This window comes from Solanum tuberosum, unplaced genomic scaffold (assembly GCF_000226075.1).
Source record: "Solanum tuberosum cultivar DM 1-3 516 R44 unplaced genomic scaffold, SolTub_3.0 scf00294, whole genome shotgun sequence".
Lineage (NCBI taxonomy): Eukaryota > Viridiplantae > Streptophyta > Magnoliopsida > Solanales > Solanaceae > Solanum > Solanum tuberosum.
This window is the reverse complement of record NW_006239231.1, coordinates 1-17985: the sequence shown is the minus strand read 5'-3', so window position 1 is coordinate 17985 and position 17985 is coordinate 1. Positions and strand designations below refer to the sequence as shown.

General features: G+C 35.0%; 4 protein-coding genes across 4 annotated transcripts; all 4 read left to right on the top strand.

Moving 5' to 3' along the window:
• Positions 1–1761: 1761 nt before the first annotated feature.
• On the top strand, positions 1762–6183 carry LOC102584785 (uncharacterized). The gene is made up of 5 exons (XM_015314576.1): positions 1762–2190; positions 4240–4634; positions 4871–5067; positions 5162–5597; positions 5923–6183. Exons 1-4 carry the CDS (start codon positions 1883–1885, stop codon positions 5555–5557), a joined length of 1296 nt encoding a protein of 431 aa, XP_015170062.1. The 5' UTR covers positions 1762–1882; the 3' UTR covers positions 5558–5597; positions 5923–6183.
• A 609-nt stretch (positions 6184–6792) lies between these two features.
• Positions 6793–10436, top strand: LOC102584454 (thioredoxin-like protein slr0233). The gene is made up of 4 exons (XM_006359744.2): positions 6793–7170; positions 8858–8946; positions 9204–9381; positions 10087–10436. Exons 1-4 carry the CDS (start codon positions 6991–6993, stop codon positions 10150–10152), a joined length of 513 nt encoding a protein of 170 aa, XP_006359806.1. The 5' UTR covers positions 6793–6990; the 3' UTR covers positions 10153–10436.
• Positions 10437–10502: 66 nt separating this feature from the next.
• Positions 10503–15191, top strand: LOC102584124 (protein SET DOMAIN GROUP 41). The gene is made up of 4 exons (XM_006359743.2): positions 10503–11571; positions 11680–11783; positions 12565–12663; positions 13743–15191. The coding sequence occupies exons 1-4, from the start codon at positions 10713–10715 to the stop codon at positions 14724–14726; spliced, it is 2046 nt and encodes a 681-aa protein (XP_006359805.1). The 5' UTR covers positions 10503–10712; the 3' UTR covers positions 14727–15191.
• A 771-nt stretch (positions 15192–15962) lies between these two features.
• Positions 15963–16741, top strand: LOC102583792 (abscisic stress-ripening protein 2). Its single transcript, XM_006359742.2, has 2 exons — positions 15963–16265; positions 16391–16741. Exons 1-2 carry the CDS (start codon positions 16113–16115, stop codon positions 16562–16564), a joined length of 327 nt encoding a protein of 108 aa, XP_006359804.1. The 5' UTR covers positions 15963–16112; the 3' UTR covers positions 16565–16741.
• The last annotated feature ends 1244 nt before the right edge of the window (positions 16742–17985 follow it).

Sequence of the window (17985 nt, the reverse complement as noted above, 5' to 3'; positions counted from 1 at the left end):
AGTCTGTGTGTGCTCTTGTTGCTGTTCTTGCGTTCGCTGAAGTTATTGAAGTTTGAGGTACCGCTACTTCTTTAACAGGTTAATCCGTTTTATCTTGGGAGAAATTAATCTGCAACCTCGGGTACAGTGAGGGGATTAAATTTCTTAAGGAAACACAGTGGTTTCTGTGGACTCGGATTAAAACTAATTCTGTCTGTTTCATCTTTTTTTCTGATTCTGTATTTTTGACTAACCTGGATACAGGAGATAACACAATGTTCTTTAAGTCGATTTGAAGCTTTAGGTGTTTTAGTTGTGTTTGGGTTATGTTTTTTAAGTACCAAGATAATGCTCAAACAAAATCTAAGGAATAGAACGGAATAAGAGAATTGCTTTAGAGTTTTATGCACATAATTATACTCAATTTTGATCATCTTTTAAAATAATTGTGGCAACCAATGAGTTTAATTAAAAGGTCTTCTTTCTTCTTTGATAATTAAGTAATTTTGGGGAAAATGTACATCACTTGGCAAGCCGGCATCCTAAACTATATAATTTATTGATTGAATACCACCAACTTTTTTCCACAAGAAAAATCAAGATTAGGAGCAACGACACTTATAACACGAAGGTGAACAACACTGTTTGAGCATGAAATACTATTTTATTATACTTGTAATGTAACTATATTTGTAAACACAAATTTTATGTGAAGTTTAAAATAATATTGATTTGAAGATGAATTTTAATTTCAAAGTGAAATGTTGATGGAAAAATTATATGAAATAGCAAACTATTAATTCAAATTAAATGTTATAACCATAGTTTATTTTAGTTGTAATTCGCAGCAAACATCCCATTTTTTTGCCATCTGATTCGGTATACAATTAGTCATTTTTGGTATACAATTAGCCATTTTATACATTTTGGTATAAAATGTATAAAAGGCGTTTGTGTTTGTATAAAGCAAGAGAAAAATGTATATACAAATACATATATTTTCGTCCTATAGACTTATAATTATACAAATACAAATCTTATTATACAAATTACAATGTATAAATGAATTTACACAATACTGAACAATTTATATAAAATTGGATGTTTCTAACGAATTATACAAAAAGCTCCATAGCAAACATAAAATTTGCTATAAAACGCAATTATGCAAACTATAACTATAACATATAAATATAATTTTTATATTTGTTATATGTGAAAGTTGCTAAATGTTGATTTACACTTGTAAATCTTCAACTTTCACAAGTTCCTTTCTCAAGTTCAGTTCAGATTCCAACACATATACTTTCACAAACTTCAATTGTGGATGTTTACTCTCTCTATATATATAATAATAATAATAATAATAATAATAAATGACGAGATGTGTATAGCATTCTTAGATCTCAATATGAGAAAGAAATCAGACCTTGATCCGAAAATTGAAATGACTCAAAATTAGGGAGGAGCAATATTCTCTACTAATTTGTCCATAAATATTCATAAATACATAAAGCATTTAATCTTAATTGATATATTGAAAATATTTTGAATGTAAGTAAAATATTGATTTCAACTCAATTTTTTTAAAATATTCACAATATTTTTATCTAAACAACAATAACATATTCAAAATAATCTCACAAGGGAGAATATACACAAACCTTATCTTACGTGAAAGATAGAAATATTATTTTTGATAGATCCTCCCATCAAAAAATTATGTTACATCTAAACAATAATACTCCACCATAAATACACTCTGAGTTTTTATTTTTGAAATCTTTAATTTAATAATGCACGAATAAAAGAAATAGGGCAAGGAAATTGAGAAAGCTTCAAACTTGTTCCGGTCAGCGAGAATCCTAGTACTTCACTAGCACCGACCGACCAAAAAGATAAAATGAAGCGGTCGCCAGCGATCTTGAAAACCCGGCGAGGAGGTGGTTTGGGATTTGCTGCAATTGCTTACATCGGAGTAGACTATCTCCGGTTTATTTCTCCGGCATGGCATGACCGGTTACAGCCGGCACTATGGACCATATTGGCGATCGCTGCTATTATTCGGGTTCCATTTTACAAACACTGGTCATCGGAGCTCCGTTCAGCTATACCCTTTATTTTCGCAATGATTTTTTTGCTCTCTGCTCTTCTTTTTGAAGCTATTTCTGTCCGCTCTGTCACTGCCGTTCTTGGTCTTGAATGGAACAGGTATGTATATGCTTAAAGTTGTGTTCTTTTTAAATTCATAATTTTATGGATTTGTTTCAATATTTGGAAGTTTTGGCAAATTTGTGTATATTGGGTAAATGGGTTTCAGATTTGGATGGGAAAACTGTCATGGAGTTGAGTGCTTTTTTGAGCTTGTTAATGGCAAGTTTGAGTTTGTATTGTGAAAAATGGAAATGGTTATTTCTTGTTTGCATCCCAAATGTGATCTAATTTGGGTTTTTTCTCAACTGCTCTATAGATTTTGTTACATTGTAAAATCTAAGCAGAGTTCTTCACATACAAGATGCAGAAATTGGATGAACTATTAGAGAGAATTTGGAGCTACATCATTTTTACTCTGAATGATCAGAAATTGTGTATTGAGTTGCCTTCCAAATCACACATACATACTTTTGAATATTTTCATTGAAGATTGCAAATATCCATTTATGGGAAAAACACAAGGTTTGGATTTCTATACTGGGATTAATTAAGCTGATAGATCAGACCAAAAAAATTGGTATAGGTCAATCTCATCTATCCTGGAGACAGAATTAAGAGTGATGCATTTCTATTCACGTCGGGTTGCTTAAGTTATGTTGCTCCGACTCTCCAAAATGCTGCCGCACCCATGACTGATCTTCCATAAATGCACTACGTTTGGAGGATCCAACATGCATCTCGACAACATTTTTGAAGAGTTCGAGCAACATAGTGCCATACATTGGTATGGGTAATCCTTTGTTAGATTTCAGAAGTAATGAAAATCTTAAGTGGATTAGTTTGTGCTCTTGATATGTCTTGTGTCTCTGAATAATGGTATTTTGTGTATAATTCTTTCTTGTGATTAATTAAATTATGTACGTGATGATCATCATTAACTAAATCCTCACATTCTTCTGCCAAGTGATCCAAATAAGACTGGAATCATGGCACTGTTGCTTTTTAGATACATCTTTTGGAAATGACAAAGCATATGTTGTTTGAGTTTGTACCATATCACCAGATTGTTAGAATTTGGGAATGGGCGACTTTTTTGGATTTTTTAAATTGGGGACTTCTCTGACTGAATTCAAGATGAGTAGACGGAGCTTGGAAACTAATAGAGGAAGTGGAGGAAAACCGGGAAGGTATAAGGCTTAGGAAATCGAGGATGGGAACCTCTCTGAGAAATTTGATAAAGAGGAGAGGGAGCTTGGAAACTAAGGAAGCAAAGAGAAAACTGGGCAAGGATGAAGATGTCAGGTGATAAAAAAAGGGATCTTTTTGAGCTTTTTCCAAAGCTTCTATACTGAGACACTTTCAAGCAAAATAAAAACAGATAGCTAGTAACGTCATAATCAAAAGAGAACTAATTGTGCTGTATTTAAAATCATAAATGAACCTATGTTGCATGTCTTGGTTAGCTTGGATTGGTTAGGTGTGATCTTTCTTGGGATTCTAGATATGCTAATGTCATCTAGATGTGTAAGGATACATGGTCTAGATTCTAGTGAGATACAATACGACAATGTTTCTTAATAGCAGAATTTCACAAAGATGCTGAATTGATAGTTCTAAAATGCTGTCTAAGGCAAGTAACATAAAGGAAAATCTGGCTTGCATCATCACAATTAACAAACTTTGAAGTTTAACAGTTTGACATTGATTTCCTTTTCTGTTCTTGTTTTTGAGAAATATGTCTATCGTTGAAGCACAATGTGAAGTGGTGAAAGGTTTCTTGAAACATGGATAAATTTCATTTTTTTCAACAAGTCTTACGGATATATGTAGACACGATCAGAATGCCCTGAAGTGGTTATGTTATCAATCATGGCATGCAACCTTGTTTTGCCTCCTAGAAGATTGAAAGTTTAGAAGAGAGGATGCATACTTGGTCCCAATTTATAATGTTTGGCTTGTGTCCAGAAAAGAAAATTAGCAATTGTATCTTTTTCCTTTTGTAAGCAAAAATAGCAATTATAACTTTGCTTCATTATATTTGATCTCTCTTTCTTAAATGGCCATCTATAGTCTTTACAAGTTCTTCTCTTTGGAAATTATTGACAGTGATGCATCACCTCTTCCTGATGTTGGTCAGTGGTTGGTGCTGTCGTTGAATGAGAAACTACCTCAAACAGTGGTTAATATATTGAGAGCTCGTATAATTGGATTACATCATTTTCTGATGCTGTTTATCATGCTTGCTTTCTCTGTACTCTTTGAATCGGTTGAAGCTCCTGGTCTTGGGCTTGGTGCAAGATTCATGTTCATAATGGGAATCGGAAGGCTACTTCGGGCCATAACTTTTATCTCCACAATTCTACCATCTGCTCGACCATGGTGTGCATCTGCTAGATTCCTTGTTCCTCAGCACCCTCATCCTTGGGCTCAGAAATATTATGTACCATATGCCACAGATTCAAATGCCATACGGAACGTCATAAACTGGGACACAGCATATGGTATTTCTCCCTTCTGATCCTCTCTTCTGTCCTGAAATTCTTACTTGGTTCTTCTTTACTAACTGCCAGTCAGATTGATCCAAAATTGAAAAAGCTCTATACATTTGTTCAATAAGAAATGCTGCCTGCGATCACGAAAGCTCATAAAGCCATTTTCTTTTAGCTCTTTGATGCTGTTGGTTGAATTCTAGTACATAGTATTGATCTTTCATTTCTATGTTTACTTTCGCTTTCAGCTGATCCTGGGGAATACGATCCGGAGTTTCGACCAGATTGGGGTTCAATGAGCTTTCTGATTGATTTCCTTCGGCCTACAGCTCCTGAGGGATCATCTGCTTGGTATCATCTGCTAAAGAAAGCGTCAGGGGGTTGCAATGACCTTATATATAGTGGCCACATGCTTGTTGCCGTGCTGACAGCTATGGCATGGACGGTATATAAATGCGTCTGTCATTCCCTAAATTTGAAGTCTAAATTCCTGTGTCCAACCAATCTCATCTGGCTTAAAACTTGATAAACATATGCAGGAAGCCTATGGTGGCTATAGCTCAGCACTCATCTGGATTTTTGTGATTCATAGTGCTCAAAGAGAAATACGAGAACGCCATCATTACAGTGTAGATGTCGTTGTGGCCATCTATGTGGGAATAATGCTCTGGAAGATGACAGGTCTTTTCTGGCCAATGAAGGATCAGTCAAAGGCTACGAGGCTTCGTAGGTTCGAGAAGATTCAGGGTAGGCTAATGCGAGCAGCAAAGGACGATGATATAGAGGAAATACGTGAACTTCTTAAGGAGGTGGAAGTGAGCAGCCATGTTAGGGAAAACTCCAGTAGCAAAGCAATGTGGCTCTTTTCAGGTGGAACCATTATCTTTACTCTTAGTATGGTTCTTCTTGCCTTCACTTTGACCAGCGACGGATGAGACAGCCAACTTTCAACTCCCACAAAATGCTCTACCACAGGTAAGATGATTACGAGACACAGAATTTGTAACATTAGGCTAGGCCTAGGCCAGAATAGGCATTCAACTGGAGTTTTTGTTGTTTGTATGTAATGCTTTGTCTTCAATTTTTTTCTCTCCTGGTGGAGTGGTATTAATAGAGATAGTATCTGCTCATTTACTGTTAGATATGAAGAGAAAATTGACTTTTTATTGGATGCCTTTTGTTTACTAAAATTGTTTACTTGAGGGCCCTTTTATGCTTTTGACCCCTGTGATATAGTAAAAACTTCCCTTTTAAGTATAATTTTGATGGACTCGCTTTACCCCTTTTTGAGTGACTGCAGGGTGCGGAGGTTTTGATGGAGAGAGCCGAGGATTTTTCAGAAACAACCTCTCTACCCTACAAAGATAGAGGGTAAGGTTTGCAACCCTGTCTTCGGATCCTTAAATCTCATTTGTGTGAGATCATACCGAGTATATTGTTATTGTAGAAACAATTTAAATGTGTTTGGTCCAAAATGTCGAATAAGTTGCAGTGTAGTACTCTATATTACAACTTGATCATCACAAATAAATCCACTTACAGAATTGCTGTTTCTATTAAATTTGACTTTTACTTAAATCTCACGTGTTGCCAATTCAGCTTTTGCACTTAATCTATTAATCGCATCTTCTTATTTATTAGAAGATCAAGTTTGTACGTTAATACAGAAAACTGTTTACAAATGGAGAGATCCAGTCACTTTTGTCTTCTTCGTATTAATTGGATCTGCTCATGAACAATATATAGATAACACTTAATTCCTTCAAATTTGAATGGGTTAATGACTCATTCATTTGAAAATTTAGGTGGTTCCATATATAATCCAAATTTATCCATGATTTTTTTTTATCATAATACTTTTTTTAAAAACAAAACGTTTGATATATCATATATAATCATAATAAAGAAAAAAAAATAGATTTACTAGGTAATTAAACAAATTGTAAGAAAACAAACAAAGAAACTAAAACTTGGTAAGATTTGATTGGATTAGATTATGACTCATTGTTTAATTATGAATCAGAGCTTGTCAATTTATTACTATTAGCTATTTTAATCCGTCCAAATTCAGTTTAACTCGATGTTTGAACAACAATTGTATCCAAGGGAGTATTGTCACTAATAATGGATTAAAGTAGTGTGTAACAAAAGCAAAGAAGCCGTGCAAGAGATACTTTTGCAATGAGAAGTCATAAACAAAACTTCAAAGGCACGATTATTATTTATTAAACCAAATTAGTTGCCTTACTGTACAACCCACCGCACCTAATCCAAACTTTTTTCTTATTTCTTCAATCTTTGTGTATCTCCTTCACACTCACTCAAACGCATAATCTTCCAACTTTCTCGCGTTTTCTTCCTTCCAAAAATGGCATTTTCTATAGCTGCTACCGGAGCCGGAGCTTTGGCTTCTCCATCGGCGAATTGCTGTTCTTCTACCAAGTTTTCATACTTGGCTTCTTTGCAATTTCCCAGAGAGCTTCGTCGTGCTCAAATTAGGAACTACGGGTTGAAGTCAAAGAAAGGGTCTTCACGTCTTGTTCCTCTGGTATTTCATTTCTTTTAGCTCAAATTCGAAAAGGGCGTTTTCTTTTTGGCTTCTTAAATTATTTTTATTTAATGTTGTATGTAAATTTTCTTTGATTTTATCGTGTGGAGAGATTTTTTCAGGCTTGTAGAGTTTGATTTCTTAGAATTTTGAGTATTAAGATGGATTTACTTTGTGCTTGTTGTGAATTACCCTTTCATTTGACAAAAAAATTGCTTCACTGGCATCTGTATTGGGGGTTTTATATGCTACATTTCTGTTTTTAATGGCTAGTAAATGTTAAATGTGTAATTTTAAGTGTAACTATCAATTTGTATATGGATTCGAGGCCTTGAGGTACTAAACATATCTGTCGTTTGTCTTTTTTTTCCTGTTTCATTTATCTGTTTCTCTAGTTGGACTTTTTTTTTTTTCGATTGAGGGTGGAGGTGGAAGAGTTTAATGTTGGTGAAGAACAGAAGAGGGTGAAATTGTAATAGTTTTAGTAAAGATGTGACCTGTTGTTTATTCTTCTCTTTGAGTTTTTATTTGCACTTAATATCAAACTATTAGATAAAGAAATCAAGATTATGTTTTACTTGAATGAGGATCCCTGCAGCATTAGCAAATAAGGGCAGATATTGCAGACATTCCTCCGTCTATTTCGTTATTCAGCTCAGGCTTTTGTTATTTTAGAGTAACAGATAGACTAAACCTGGCATAATAAAAAAATTCTCTCATGTGAAGTTTTGTATATGCTGTTAAATTCTCAATGAACCTGACATCTGGTAGGAGTCTGTTAATTTGAGCCATAATCCTCCCACCCCACCCACGCTTCACGGGCATTGAAGTGTGCTTTATGTCTGCATATCCTCGTAACTTGATATGTTTAGGTGATGGGCATTTCACTGGCTTGGAAACACTGAAATGAGTATAATCGTCACTTCTGCTTATTGACAAGTCCTCAAAATATCATTGTCTTGTTAAGTATAAAGAAGAAACAACTAATTGATAAGCTAGTGCAAAGGGGAAAATATTAATTACACCATTTTCTAAAGGTGAACTTTGGTTAGATGAAATTTGAATTTTCGAAAGAAATGAGATTAGAATCAGATTCACTGTATATTTGTAGAAGTGTGTCAGATATTTTAGGATCCTCCAAAATAGATGTTGTATAAGTCAGGAAAGGGTGAAATGAACTATATTCTTTTTTGTTGGATACAAATTAGTATACTTATTTGTGTGGAAAGTGAGAGAAGTGAGCCACTCTTTTGTTTCATACAAAAGTTGAGAGAGAATACTATCTCACCAAGTAAATAACAAATTGCAGTAGATGTAAACTGTCAGAGAACAAAATATTAATTTTTTATTCACTTGCTATAATCTGATGCAAGGTCGTCATTGCAATATGCTCTGGGAGAACTGTAGACTTCTGCGTTTTTATTTATTCAGTGCCTTCTTGTTGAATGCTTCATTTTCTGTTACAACTAGATGTCTATTTGTTTAGCAATGTAATCAGCCTGAGCTGCTGAATTGCATTATCTTGATTAAATCAATTTTTTATTTTATCCCTCACTGACATCATTATCTCAAATCTGCTGTCCTTTGCCCGTTATGTACTCTTTGAAAATATTGCATTTTAAGTTTTTGCTTTTTAAAAAAATGATGGTAATTGCTTAGATTGATTAAATTATATCTGTATAATTAGGTTGAAGCAAAGAAGCAAACATTTACTTCCTTTGAAGATTTGTTGGAGAACTCTGAGAAACCATTATTGGTTGACTTCTATGCTACCTGGTACGCTTAACTCTCCTTGGCAGCCTTCAACCTTTCTTTGCATCAAAAGTAAAAGAACATGAATGCTTACAGTATTGCTAAGTGGATATAGCTATTTGTCTCAATCTTAAGTTCTTTGAAGTCACATGTAGGGTCAAAAGCTTCGCTACTGTTTCTATTGACATAATAATGAGAGGATTTTCCATATTACTTACATTTCTCAATAATACGATGTACATCCAAATCATGTAAGAATTAATCTAAAATCTGGATTGCAGGTGTGGTCCTTGCCAGTTCATGGTTCCTATTCTAAATGAAGTTGGTGAATCGATGAAAGATAAAATTCAAGTGGTGAAAATTGATACAGAGAAGTACCCAGCCCTCGCAGATAAGTACAAAATACAGGCACTGCCGACCTTCATATTGTTCAAGGATGGAGACGTTTGTGATCGCTTTGTAAGTGGAATAGACCTTGTTATTTTACTTGTTTTCATGTTGGCTTTTCGATAGTATTCATGTCAAAGCTACCAGAACATCTTTTTGAATGATTTTGGTAGAGTAACTAGTAGGGAAAAGCTTTTAAAGTTACCAAGTAGATAAATTTCCTCTTTCTGACTCAAGTTATTATTACTTGTGAGTTTTGAGCATATTATGCCTCTTTCCCTCTTGCACTCGTACACCCAAAGCCAAAAGAAGTAGAAAAAAGAAATGATCAAATAGCTGATTGAAAACAATCAAGAAACAAAAAACTGCACCGGGTGGGGACCTTTGAAAGTGTATATAGCTTTTAAGATTTTATTTGAGCGAGAAAAATGCTAGTCAGTTCACTTTCTACTCTTGAAGTAAAGGTAAGGTCTGCGTCCTCCCCAGACCCCACTTTGAGGGACTATACTGGATATATGAGTATGAGAAAATTGCAAGTCAAGCACATCAGCAACAAGACCTGAGTAGTGAAAAAGTGAACACATGAAAAAATCAAAGGGGGTCCAACATCTACTAATATACATAAAAAATAATATAAACAGTGTAACTTTTCATCCTAGCTCTGCCCCTGAACTTGAGGGTTTGGTGGATTTTCTTTTTGTTGAAGTTTTTCTAGTTGATTTAGTATTTAGCTCAAGTGTATCTTGTGTAAGTAACTGTTTTAATGTATTGTTTCAGGAGGGCGCACTCAATGCTCCTCAGTTGATGCAACGCATAGAATCTGCACTGGAAGTAAAGCAGTAGTCTTGGTGTGCTGCCTTTGTAGTGCTCGGATCATCCTTTTGAAGTTATTTGTGTTTAAATTTCGAAGATCGTGTTCTGTGGAAGCCTTCAGTTTCTCACTCCATGTATTTGCAAAGAAAATTGATTAGATACAGGTGTACAATGGTTAATCAATTTGGCCTAACTGCTGTATTTTTTTCTCCCTTAAAATATGATTAAACTTTATTTTTTCACAGAATGGCAAACTTTGATCAACTGATGTTCAATGTATTAATCATTCACCAGATATAAGCATTTGCATTGTATATACTTGCTTCATTTGGAAGAGTTTTTAGAAACCAAAAGACTAATAATGATGGCATCTGAATTAAGTAGCAGACATTTCTTTCTGAAAACCAACCCAATATGAAAATGTCTGAAAACAAATGGTGATTTAAGAATTCGAACTCTCACTAAAATCTTGAAGTTCAGATAATCAATCACTTTAGCTACTAAGATTTCCGGAGCTGGAAAGTATATTTGCTCGTTTGCCCTTTTACCATCCAACACCAACAGAAAGGAAAAGAAATAGCAGGTGAAAAATGGAGATGAGAGCAAAAGAAGCCATTCCAATAGGCCAAGACCTCACTCCTCCAATCCCACCGCTTTCTCTTTCCCTCCACCATTCTACACTCCTCTCTCACTGCTCTTCTTGCTTTTCTCCTCTCCCTCCTCCTCCTCCTTCCCTTCACTATCCTCCCTTCTTCTCCCCTAAAAATCCCAACCCAAATCACTTCATTCGCTACTGTTCCCTTCAATGCTCTTCTCTCGACTCCCCTATTCACTTCTCCTCTTCAGAATTCCACTTCTTTCACCTCTTTCCTCAACCCCTTCACACCAATTTCCCTACCTCCTCCGACCTTCGTCTCTCCCTCCGCCTCCTCCACCGCTTCCAAACACTTAATCTCATCCAAGAATCAAATGGGTCTTTTTTAAATTTGGAAAGAATTGGTGGGTTGGTGACGAATTTCAGGAAAGTAATGTTCTTGGAAGAACACTGCAATGATAATGATGATGATGATCTTTCTGGAAGAATTCGTCATGGGGCAAAGGCTTTGGCTGCTTCAAGAAGAATGCGTTTAGGTTTGGATACCAACAGGGAGTTATTGTATGAAGAGTATACTGTGGAAGCTGCAGTGCTCTGCTTAGTGCTGACTAATGCAGTGGAAGTGCATGATAAGGATGGGAGAAGTTTAGGGGTGGGTGTTTATGATGTACCGTTTTCATGGGTCAATCATAGCTGCTCTCCTAATGCTTCTTACAGGTTTTGTACAGCATCAGATTCTGGAGGAATATCGGAGTGTAGGATATGTCCAGCAGCTACAGAGACTGGTGCTGCTGGCATTGAAAGTGAATCAATTAGTAGTAATCCTGAACTTCAGAAATCCATGTCAGTGATTGGTAATGTTCTACTGCATTTAATTTCCAAAGTTATGATCTTTTTGATAATCTTGATAGAAAGCAAATGTGATTTAGTTTCTGCTTTTTCGATTCTTTGTTTGGCTATAGGTGGAAGTGAAACATGTGGTCCGAAGATTATCCTTAGAAGTATAAAGGGCATCAACAAAAGTGAAGAAGTGTTGATTACATACACTGACTTGTTACAGCCTAAGGTACACTTGTTCTCAATCTTTTGAAGGACACAGCGCAACTTCATATTACCGGGGACATCACTATAGATAGGAAAGAGTGGATGTCGCATATTAGGGTAGAAGGCTAGTAGGGGAGGGTGTCGTCTTTCCTTGCATAGGTTTAGTGCCTGTCATAGGACTAGTTGTACCCTTGTAGTTCTTGTTGTATGATATTTATTGTATTTCGATTATCACATTATTTTGTTGTTGTTACTGCTTCTCTCTTGTATACTTAACACTGCTTTTCTTATTAACCACTATGCTTTCTCCATTGTTTTCATCTTCTTTTACTTGGCTTTGATGCACTTGAGCTGAGGGTCTTTCGGAAACAGGCTCTCTACCTCCACGAGGTAGTGGTAAGGTCTGCGTACACTCTACCCTCCCCTGACCCCACTCTGTGGAATTTCACTGGGTATGTTGTTGTTGTTGTGTTTCTTATCAAATGTTTCTTGATGGAGAACCTTCTGAACTCAGGTATGAACTATGAATCAAGTGCCAGTTTAGATACTTTTTCTATGACAGAACAAAATGCTGGTTCCAATGCTTGTTTAGGCTATGGATAATATCACTGTAACATTATCAATTAGATTTATTAGAGTTGTTGCTTAGATTGTTTACCATAATTGTTCTTCATTTTCAAATCCAGTATATAGGGATGATGACAGCTAAGTTCTACAAGTTATTTTTAATGATGTCCTACGTTAACCATGTCAACTTTCAAAAGAAAAGAACAGTTTTAATAGTGACTTTACTTGTCTTCCAGGTGATGAGGCAATCAGAGTTGTGGTCGAAGTACAGGTTCAGTTGCTGCTGTAAACGATGTAGAGCAATGCCTACGACTTATATGGATCATTGTCTGCAGGTAAAATCATATGGTTTGAGAACAGTGGTTAGAAGGGTATGCATAAGTGCTGTATTGTCGAACCGTAATCGTAAAACCATCATTTTCGTTCAACTGTAAGCTCCTACTTAAAATGATTCCAGTTTCACCTCTTTGATTTTCCATACCTTATAAATTTATGTTTGGTAATTGCAGCATATTCCTGTTAATTCGAGTTGTAGTGGGTAATCTAGTAATTGGAGCATTTTTCTTGTATTATGATCTATTTTTTATGTAATTGACAACTAAATAGTTGTAATTTGGAGAGTTCCTTCATTCATTACTTTGATTTTGCTTCCATTGTTTTTTTTTTTTGATGAATACTTTGCTGCCATTGTTGTTTCAGCATATTTGTGTTTTAATTTCCTTAAATTTGGTCTGACATCAAATTGTGATTGCAATCAGAATGCACTTACACAGTAAAAGAATTAGCCCACAGTTGATAGACACGTATGAAAGTTTGATGATCATGCAGATGAGATGTGACTATAAATGTTGTTTCAAAGAAACTACGGTGTTAAAACTTGGTAAGTGCTCGCCAAGGCAAAAAGAACGGACTAAGAGGTGATTTCTGGTGCAACCCCATCACAACTAGAAGTGCTCCGAATCTCCTCCCACTGTCCTTACTCGGGTCTTGGCTCTATTGTATATGTCCTTAATCGACCTAGAGTATGCCACAGGAACACCTCTAACCTCCAAGCATCTCCATAGAACCTCCCTCGGAACTTTGTCATATGCCTTTTCTATGTTAATGAAACATCATGTTTATCATCAATAGCAATAAGAAAATTAAAAATAGCCCAAAAACTTCTGGGCTGGTGTTTAACAATCTGCTAAGAAGTCTAGTTTATATATTTTCTCTTGTAATTTTCCATCATATTGTTCGTTTCTTCCTTTTATTTTTTTGGGAGTTTTTTTTTCTTTTATCCCAAGTTCTGCTTTGAAGTTTGAACTAATCAAGCTGAGTTGAAGATCATTGTTCTTCTTGTTTTTCTCCTAATTATTATGGCGTATCTAAGCCTTTAGGATCATTAACATCTTTTGTGAATTTTCTTGTGTAGGAGATCTTAATTTTAAATCTCGATTGTTCAAATATGGCTTCTGGTGACAACTTTTATGAGAACCATGTAATGGAGAAGCTGATGGATTGCTTGAATGACGCTATAAATGACTTCCTGTCATTTAATAACCCCAAGAATTGTTGTGAAAAACTCGAGATCCTGCTTACTCAAGATCATGCTAACATTCTTCTAAAGCCTGACGGAGAACAATTACATCAACTCTTCAGATTACATCCTCTTCACCATGTCTCTTTGCATGCCTACATGACACTTGCGTCTGCATATCAAGTCTCTGTAGGTGAACTGCTGGCCCTAGACCCCGAAGGTGATGAACATCAAACCAAAGCTTTTAATATGAGTAGAAAGAGTGCAGCATATTCCTTGTTGCTTGCAGGTGCCACTCAGCATTTATTAGAATCCGAGTCTTCTCTCATTGTGCCTGTATCAAATTTTTGGATGACTGCTGGTGAGACTTTACTAAGTTTTGTCAGACGTTCCGCATGGAACTTATTTTCAAGGGGATGGCACATTGAAGATTTTTCATTTTCGTCATGTCAAATTTGTGGCAAGTGCACATTGCTTGATAGGTTTAGAGATAAATTTACAGATTTTCATTATGAAAATGCAGAATTCGCTGACGTAACTAGCCAATTTTTGAGTTGTGTTACCGATATAACACCAAAAATTTGGGGTTTTCTCAGAGAGGAAGATGGTTACTTGAAAGTAGTTGAGGATCCCATTAACTTTAGATGGCTTGGGAGTAGGATGGCAACGCATGCTACAAGTCCTAATGCATCAGAGAAAACAGGTTCTGGATTGGAAGCAGAAGATAATCACAACGAGATACGGGTAAAATTGTTCCTGCTTGGTATTCACTGCTTAATCTATGGAGCTTTTCTGTCAACTGTATGTTTTGGTCCTAATTCGCAACTGATGTCTAAAGTTGAAAGTCTTTTAAGTGTCAAAGGTACTCTGAATGGTTAAGCCATTTTGGTTGCATACAAATCCCAATTGTGTGACTAATAGTCTTTAAAGTTGTTGGCTACATGATAATAGTCTAATTCATTTTCTGGGCAGTCCATGCTACTTAGCTTTGCATAGTAAGTACATTTTGGACTGAATTATTGCAATGACACAATTCATTTTTGGCCATTGATTTAAGATGCCAGGGGTTCATTATGTCATTCAAAAGGTTAAGTGGAATTTTTAATCTTTAATTAGATGAGAAGATTAGTCCCTGCTAGATAAATAAGTGATGAGTGTGATCACAAATTTTAATTCTATTTTTAGTAGTAGTTTAGTGAAGAAAGCAAATCCCCAATGCTTAAGCATGAAGCAAGTAAAGTCAAGAACTCACGTCTATGTAGGGTATATATGTTGGGTTAGGTCTAAGTATTAATTTTGATTAAAGAAGACGTATGTCATGTCAAAATATTAATTGTAGAGAGGGATAGAGAGGAAAAAATTGCTATAAAATCCTACGTGTATAACTATGTTAGACAATTTTTTAAAAGTATGCTATGTTTCCTTAGTTTTTCTTAATTTTTCTCTTTTGTCATATATGTTAGACGTTAGTCATTAGAAAATGCACTTTTCTTTTCCTTTTTTCCCTTATTTTTTTCTAAATTCCAGCTCTTCTTCTACACGTACACAAAAAAAAAAAAAAAAGTTTGAAAATGAAATGCCGAACCACATGTTATCTGTTTTCTGATTTAGGTAAACGCAAGGAAATTTTCAAACTAAGATTTCACAGTTATACAGCGATTTCCAAAAAATAAAAAAAATTTGTTTTTATAAAAACGCTGCCACAGCAGCAGCGATTTTAATTAAATTTTTTTTTTTTTTTGCAAAAACGCTGCACGGTCAGCGATTTTCTGAAAATAAAAATAAAAGTTGGACAAAATTGCTGATAGGGCAGCGATTTTGATCTGTTAACGGCGTCAAACAGTAGCGATTTTGCCCTTTTGGTTAGAATTTTTTTTTGATATGCCCTTTTGAAATGTTTGTCAAGTTTTTTTGCCCTTTAGACTCTGGACTCGTTATAACATCCACCAGTCATAACCTCACTTAGTTGGAAATAAACTATAAATAATTGTTTGAAATTTCTAACGCTCACACAAGTAAGTAATTAATTAATAATATTTACATCCAGATGAAATCAAATTATACTATATAAAAATATCATAAGAATTGAAGGTTCCACCTAATATAGAAATCCCTTTCACAACATTATCTCATCACTCACGCTAGCTAATATTTTTGGACATTGTCTATACAACTAATCAGCTATAAATAATGGACATTCTGGAGATCAAAATATCAATTATCAACCATTTGTAAATTGACATTAATTTTGAGAAGCAATATAATATGGCTGAAGAGAAACACCATCACCATTTGTTCCACCACAAGAACAAAGAAGAAGAGGGTGGACCAGTTGATTATGAAAAAGAAGTGAAGCACCACAGCCATCTCGAGAAAATCGGTGAACTTGGTGCTGTTGCTGCTGGTGCTTTCGCCTTGGTACGTAAATCATAACATATATTCTATAGTCGATATACTATGATATTTTTTTTTATACACGTACATATGTTACAAGTCTTGTTTAATTTCTTACTCTGTTTGTGGTTGAATAAATATATATATAGCATGAGAAGCACAAGGCAAAGAAGGACCCAGAGAATGCACACAAGCACAAGATAGAGGAAGAGATTGCAGCAGTAGCTGCAGTTGGTGCTGGTGGATTTGCATTCCATGAACATCATCAGAAAAAAGATTCCAAGAAAGAGAAAAAAGAAGCTGAGGGAGGACACCACTACTAATCAAATTTAACTATTTTAGGCACCTATGGACTCCATGTTGTCTAATATAAATAAAACATATTACTATGTGTATTTGTTTCCCTTCAGAGTGCTTGATTTTGTGTTTCTATGTTAATCTCACCATGTAATACTTTGTCTATGGATTAATTTGCTTTTTGAGTGTAATTTTTTATATTTCGTTTGGTGTATTATTTTATTACGGTACTTTTTTTTGTTATTATTTGTTGATTCTTATACTTTCATTACTATTTTTTGTTTTTTATTGAGTCAAGGTCTATCAGATCAACATCTTTACCTCTGAGGTACGGATATAATCTGCATACATTCTATTGTCTTCAAATTTTACTTTTTTGGATTACGTTGAATATATTATTATTATTATTCATTTGTTCAATATTTATATTGACATCTTGGCTAATTTGAATTCATACCGCGCAGTGGCGAATCTAAAGGTAAAAATAAGGGCATCGGAACCCTTGGTCTCTTCGTTAAACTAATATTTTATGTATATATTTTCTAAAATTTGTATATTATTATATTTTGACACCCTTACTATAAGAAGTCTATCTGATCCACATGATTAAATGTTGGGCTTTTGATCTTAAAGATTAAGAATTAATTCTCACTTAATACATTTTTTTTTGGTGCATCCATGTTTGGATTAATTCCAACTTAATACATTTTCCTGGATATACCCATATTTGAAAAAAATCCTAAATTCACCTATGATAAGATTGATTTGAATGACAGTTACGTATACATGACATTTTCATCTTGTAGTAGGGTCATTATGTTTGTTTTTCTCTTTTGCCACGTGCTGTTAGCCTTAATAGCTAAGTAATTCCATATTTTGGTGGATGATTAACAATCTTTGCCATCTAATTATGTAGCTCCCACTTAAAAGAGGAAAAATGCGATGGTGATTGAAAACTGGATAAGAAAATCATTTTTTTAAGGCCAAATACATAAACAGATCCCTAAACTTGTTGGGTTTTTCCCCTCAGGTACCTTAACTATGCTATTTTCCTATTGAATCATTGAACCACCCATAATTTGTTCCTTTTAAACACCGTTGGCTGATGTGGAACCAAACTTCAACAAATAATTTTTGGTGATTGTGCGCGTGAGATCAACCTTCCCCACGTGGAAATTCCAACCAATCATACTTCAACCTAATTACATGTCAACGCCACATATTCAATCCTCAAACCTAATAACTAAAGCCCCTTCATTTCCCCCCAATTCGCCGGAATATTATTTTCATCGGAAATAATGAAGCTTTGCCGGAATATTTTCATCGAAAACAATAGAGCTTCAACAAAATATTTGAGACTTTAATCTGATCTACATAAAATAAAATAAATAGAACGAAAAAGCAGTAGACAAATTAAAGAGGGCGAGGGAGAGGTGGAGGGGGTGGG

Excerpts from the sequence above, each read along its gene's own strand:
- LOC102584785 (XM_015314576.1), top strand. The coding sequence starts at position 1,883 with ATGAAGCGGTCGCCAGCGATCTTGAAAACCCGGCGAGGAGGTGGTTTG. Across the intron at positions 2,191-4,239 it reads CTTGGTCTTGAATGGAACAG|TGATGCATCACCTCTTCCTG; the intron begins GTATGTATATGC and ends AATTATTGACAG. Across the intron at positions 5,068-5,161 it reads TGACAGCTATGGCATGGACG|GAAGCCTATGGTGGCTATAG; the intron begins GTATATAAATGC and ends AAACATATGCAG.
- LOC102584124 (XM_006359743.2), top strand. The coding sequence starts at position 10,713 with ATGGAGATGAGAGCAAAAGAAGCCATTCCAATAGGCCAAGACCTCACT. Across the intron at positions 11,572-11,679 it reads GAAATCCATGTCAGTGATTG|GTGGAAGTGAAACATGTGGT; the intron begins GTAATGTTCTAC and ends GTTTGGCTATAG. Across the intron at positions 12,664-13,742 it reads ATATGGATCATTGTCTGCAG|GAGATCTTAATTTTAAATCT; the intron begins GTAAAATCATAT and ends TTTCTTGTGTAG.
- LOC102583792 (XM_006359742.2), top strand. The coding sequence starts at position 16,113 with ATGGCTGAAGAGAAACACCATCACCATTTGTTCCACCACAAGAACAAA. Across the intron at positions 16,266-16,390 it reads CTGCTGGTGCTTTCGCCTTG|CATGAGAAGCACAAGGCAAA; the intron begins GTACGTAAATCA and ends ATATATATATAG.
- LOC102584454 (XM_006359744.2), top strand. The coding sequence starts at position 6,991 with ATGGCATTTTCTATAGCTGCTACCGGAGCCGGAGCTTTGGCTTCTCCA. Across the intron at positions 8,947-9,203 it reads GTTGACTTCTATGCTACCTG|GTGTGGTCCTTGCCAGTTCA; the intron begins GTACGCTTAACT and ends TCTGGATTGCAG. Across the intron at positions 9,382-10,086 it reads GAGACGTTTGTGATCGCTTT|GAGGGCGCACTCAATGCTCC; the intron begins GTAAGTGGAATA and ends GTATTGTTTCAG.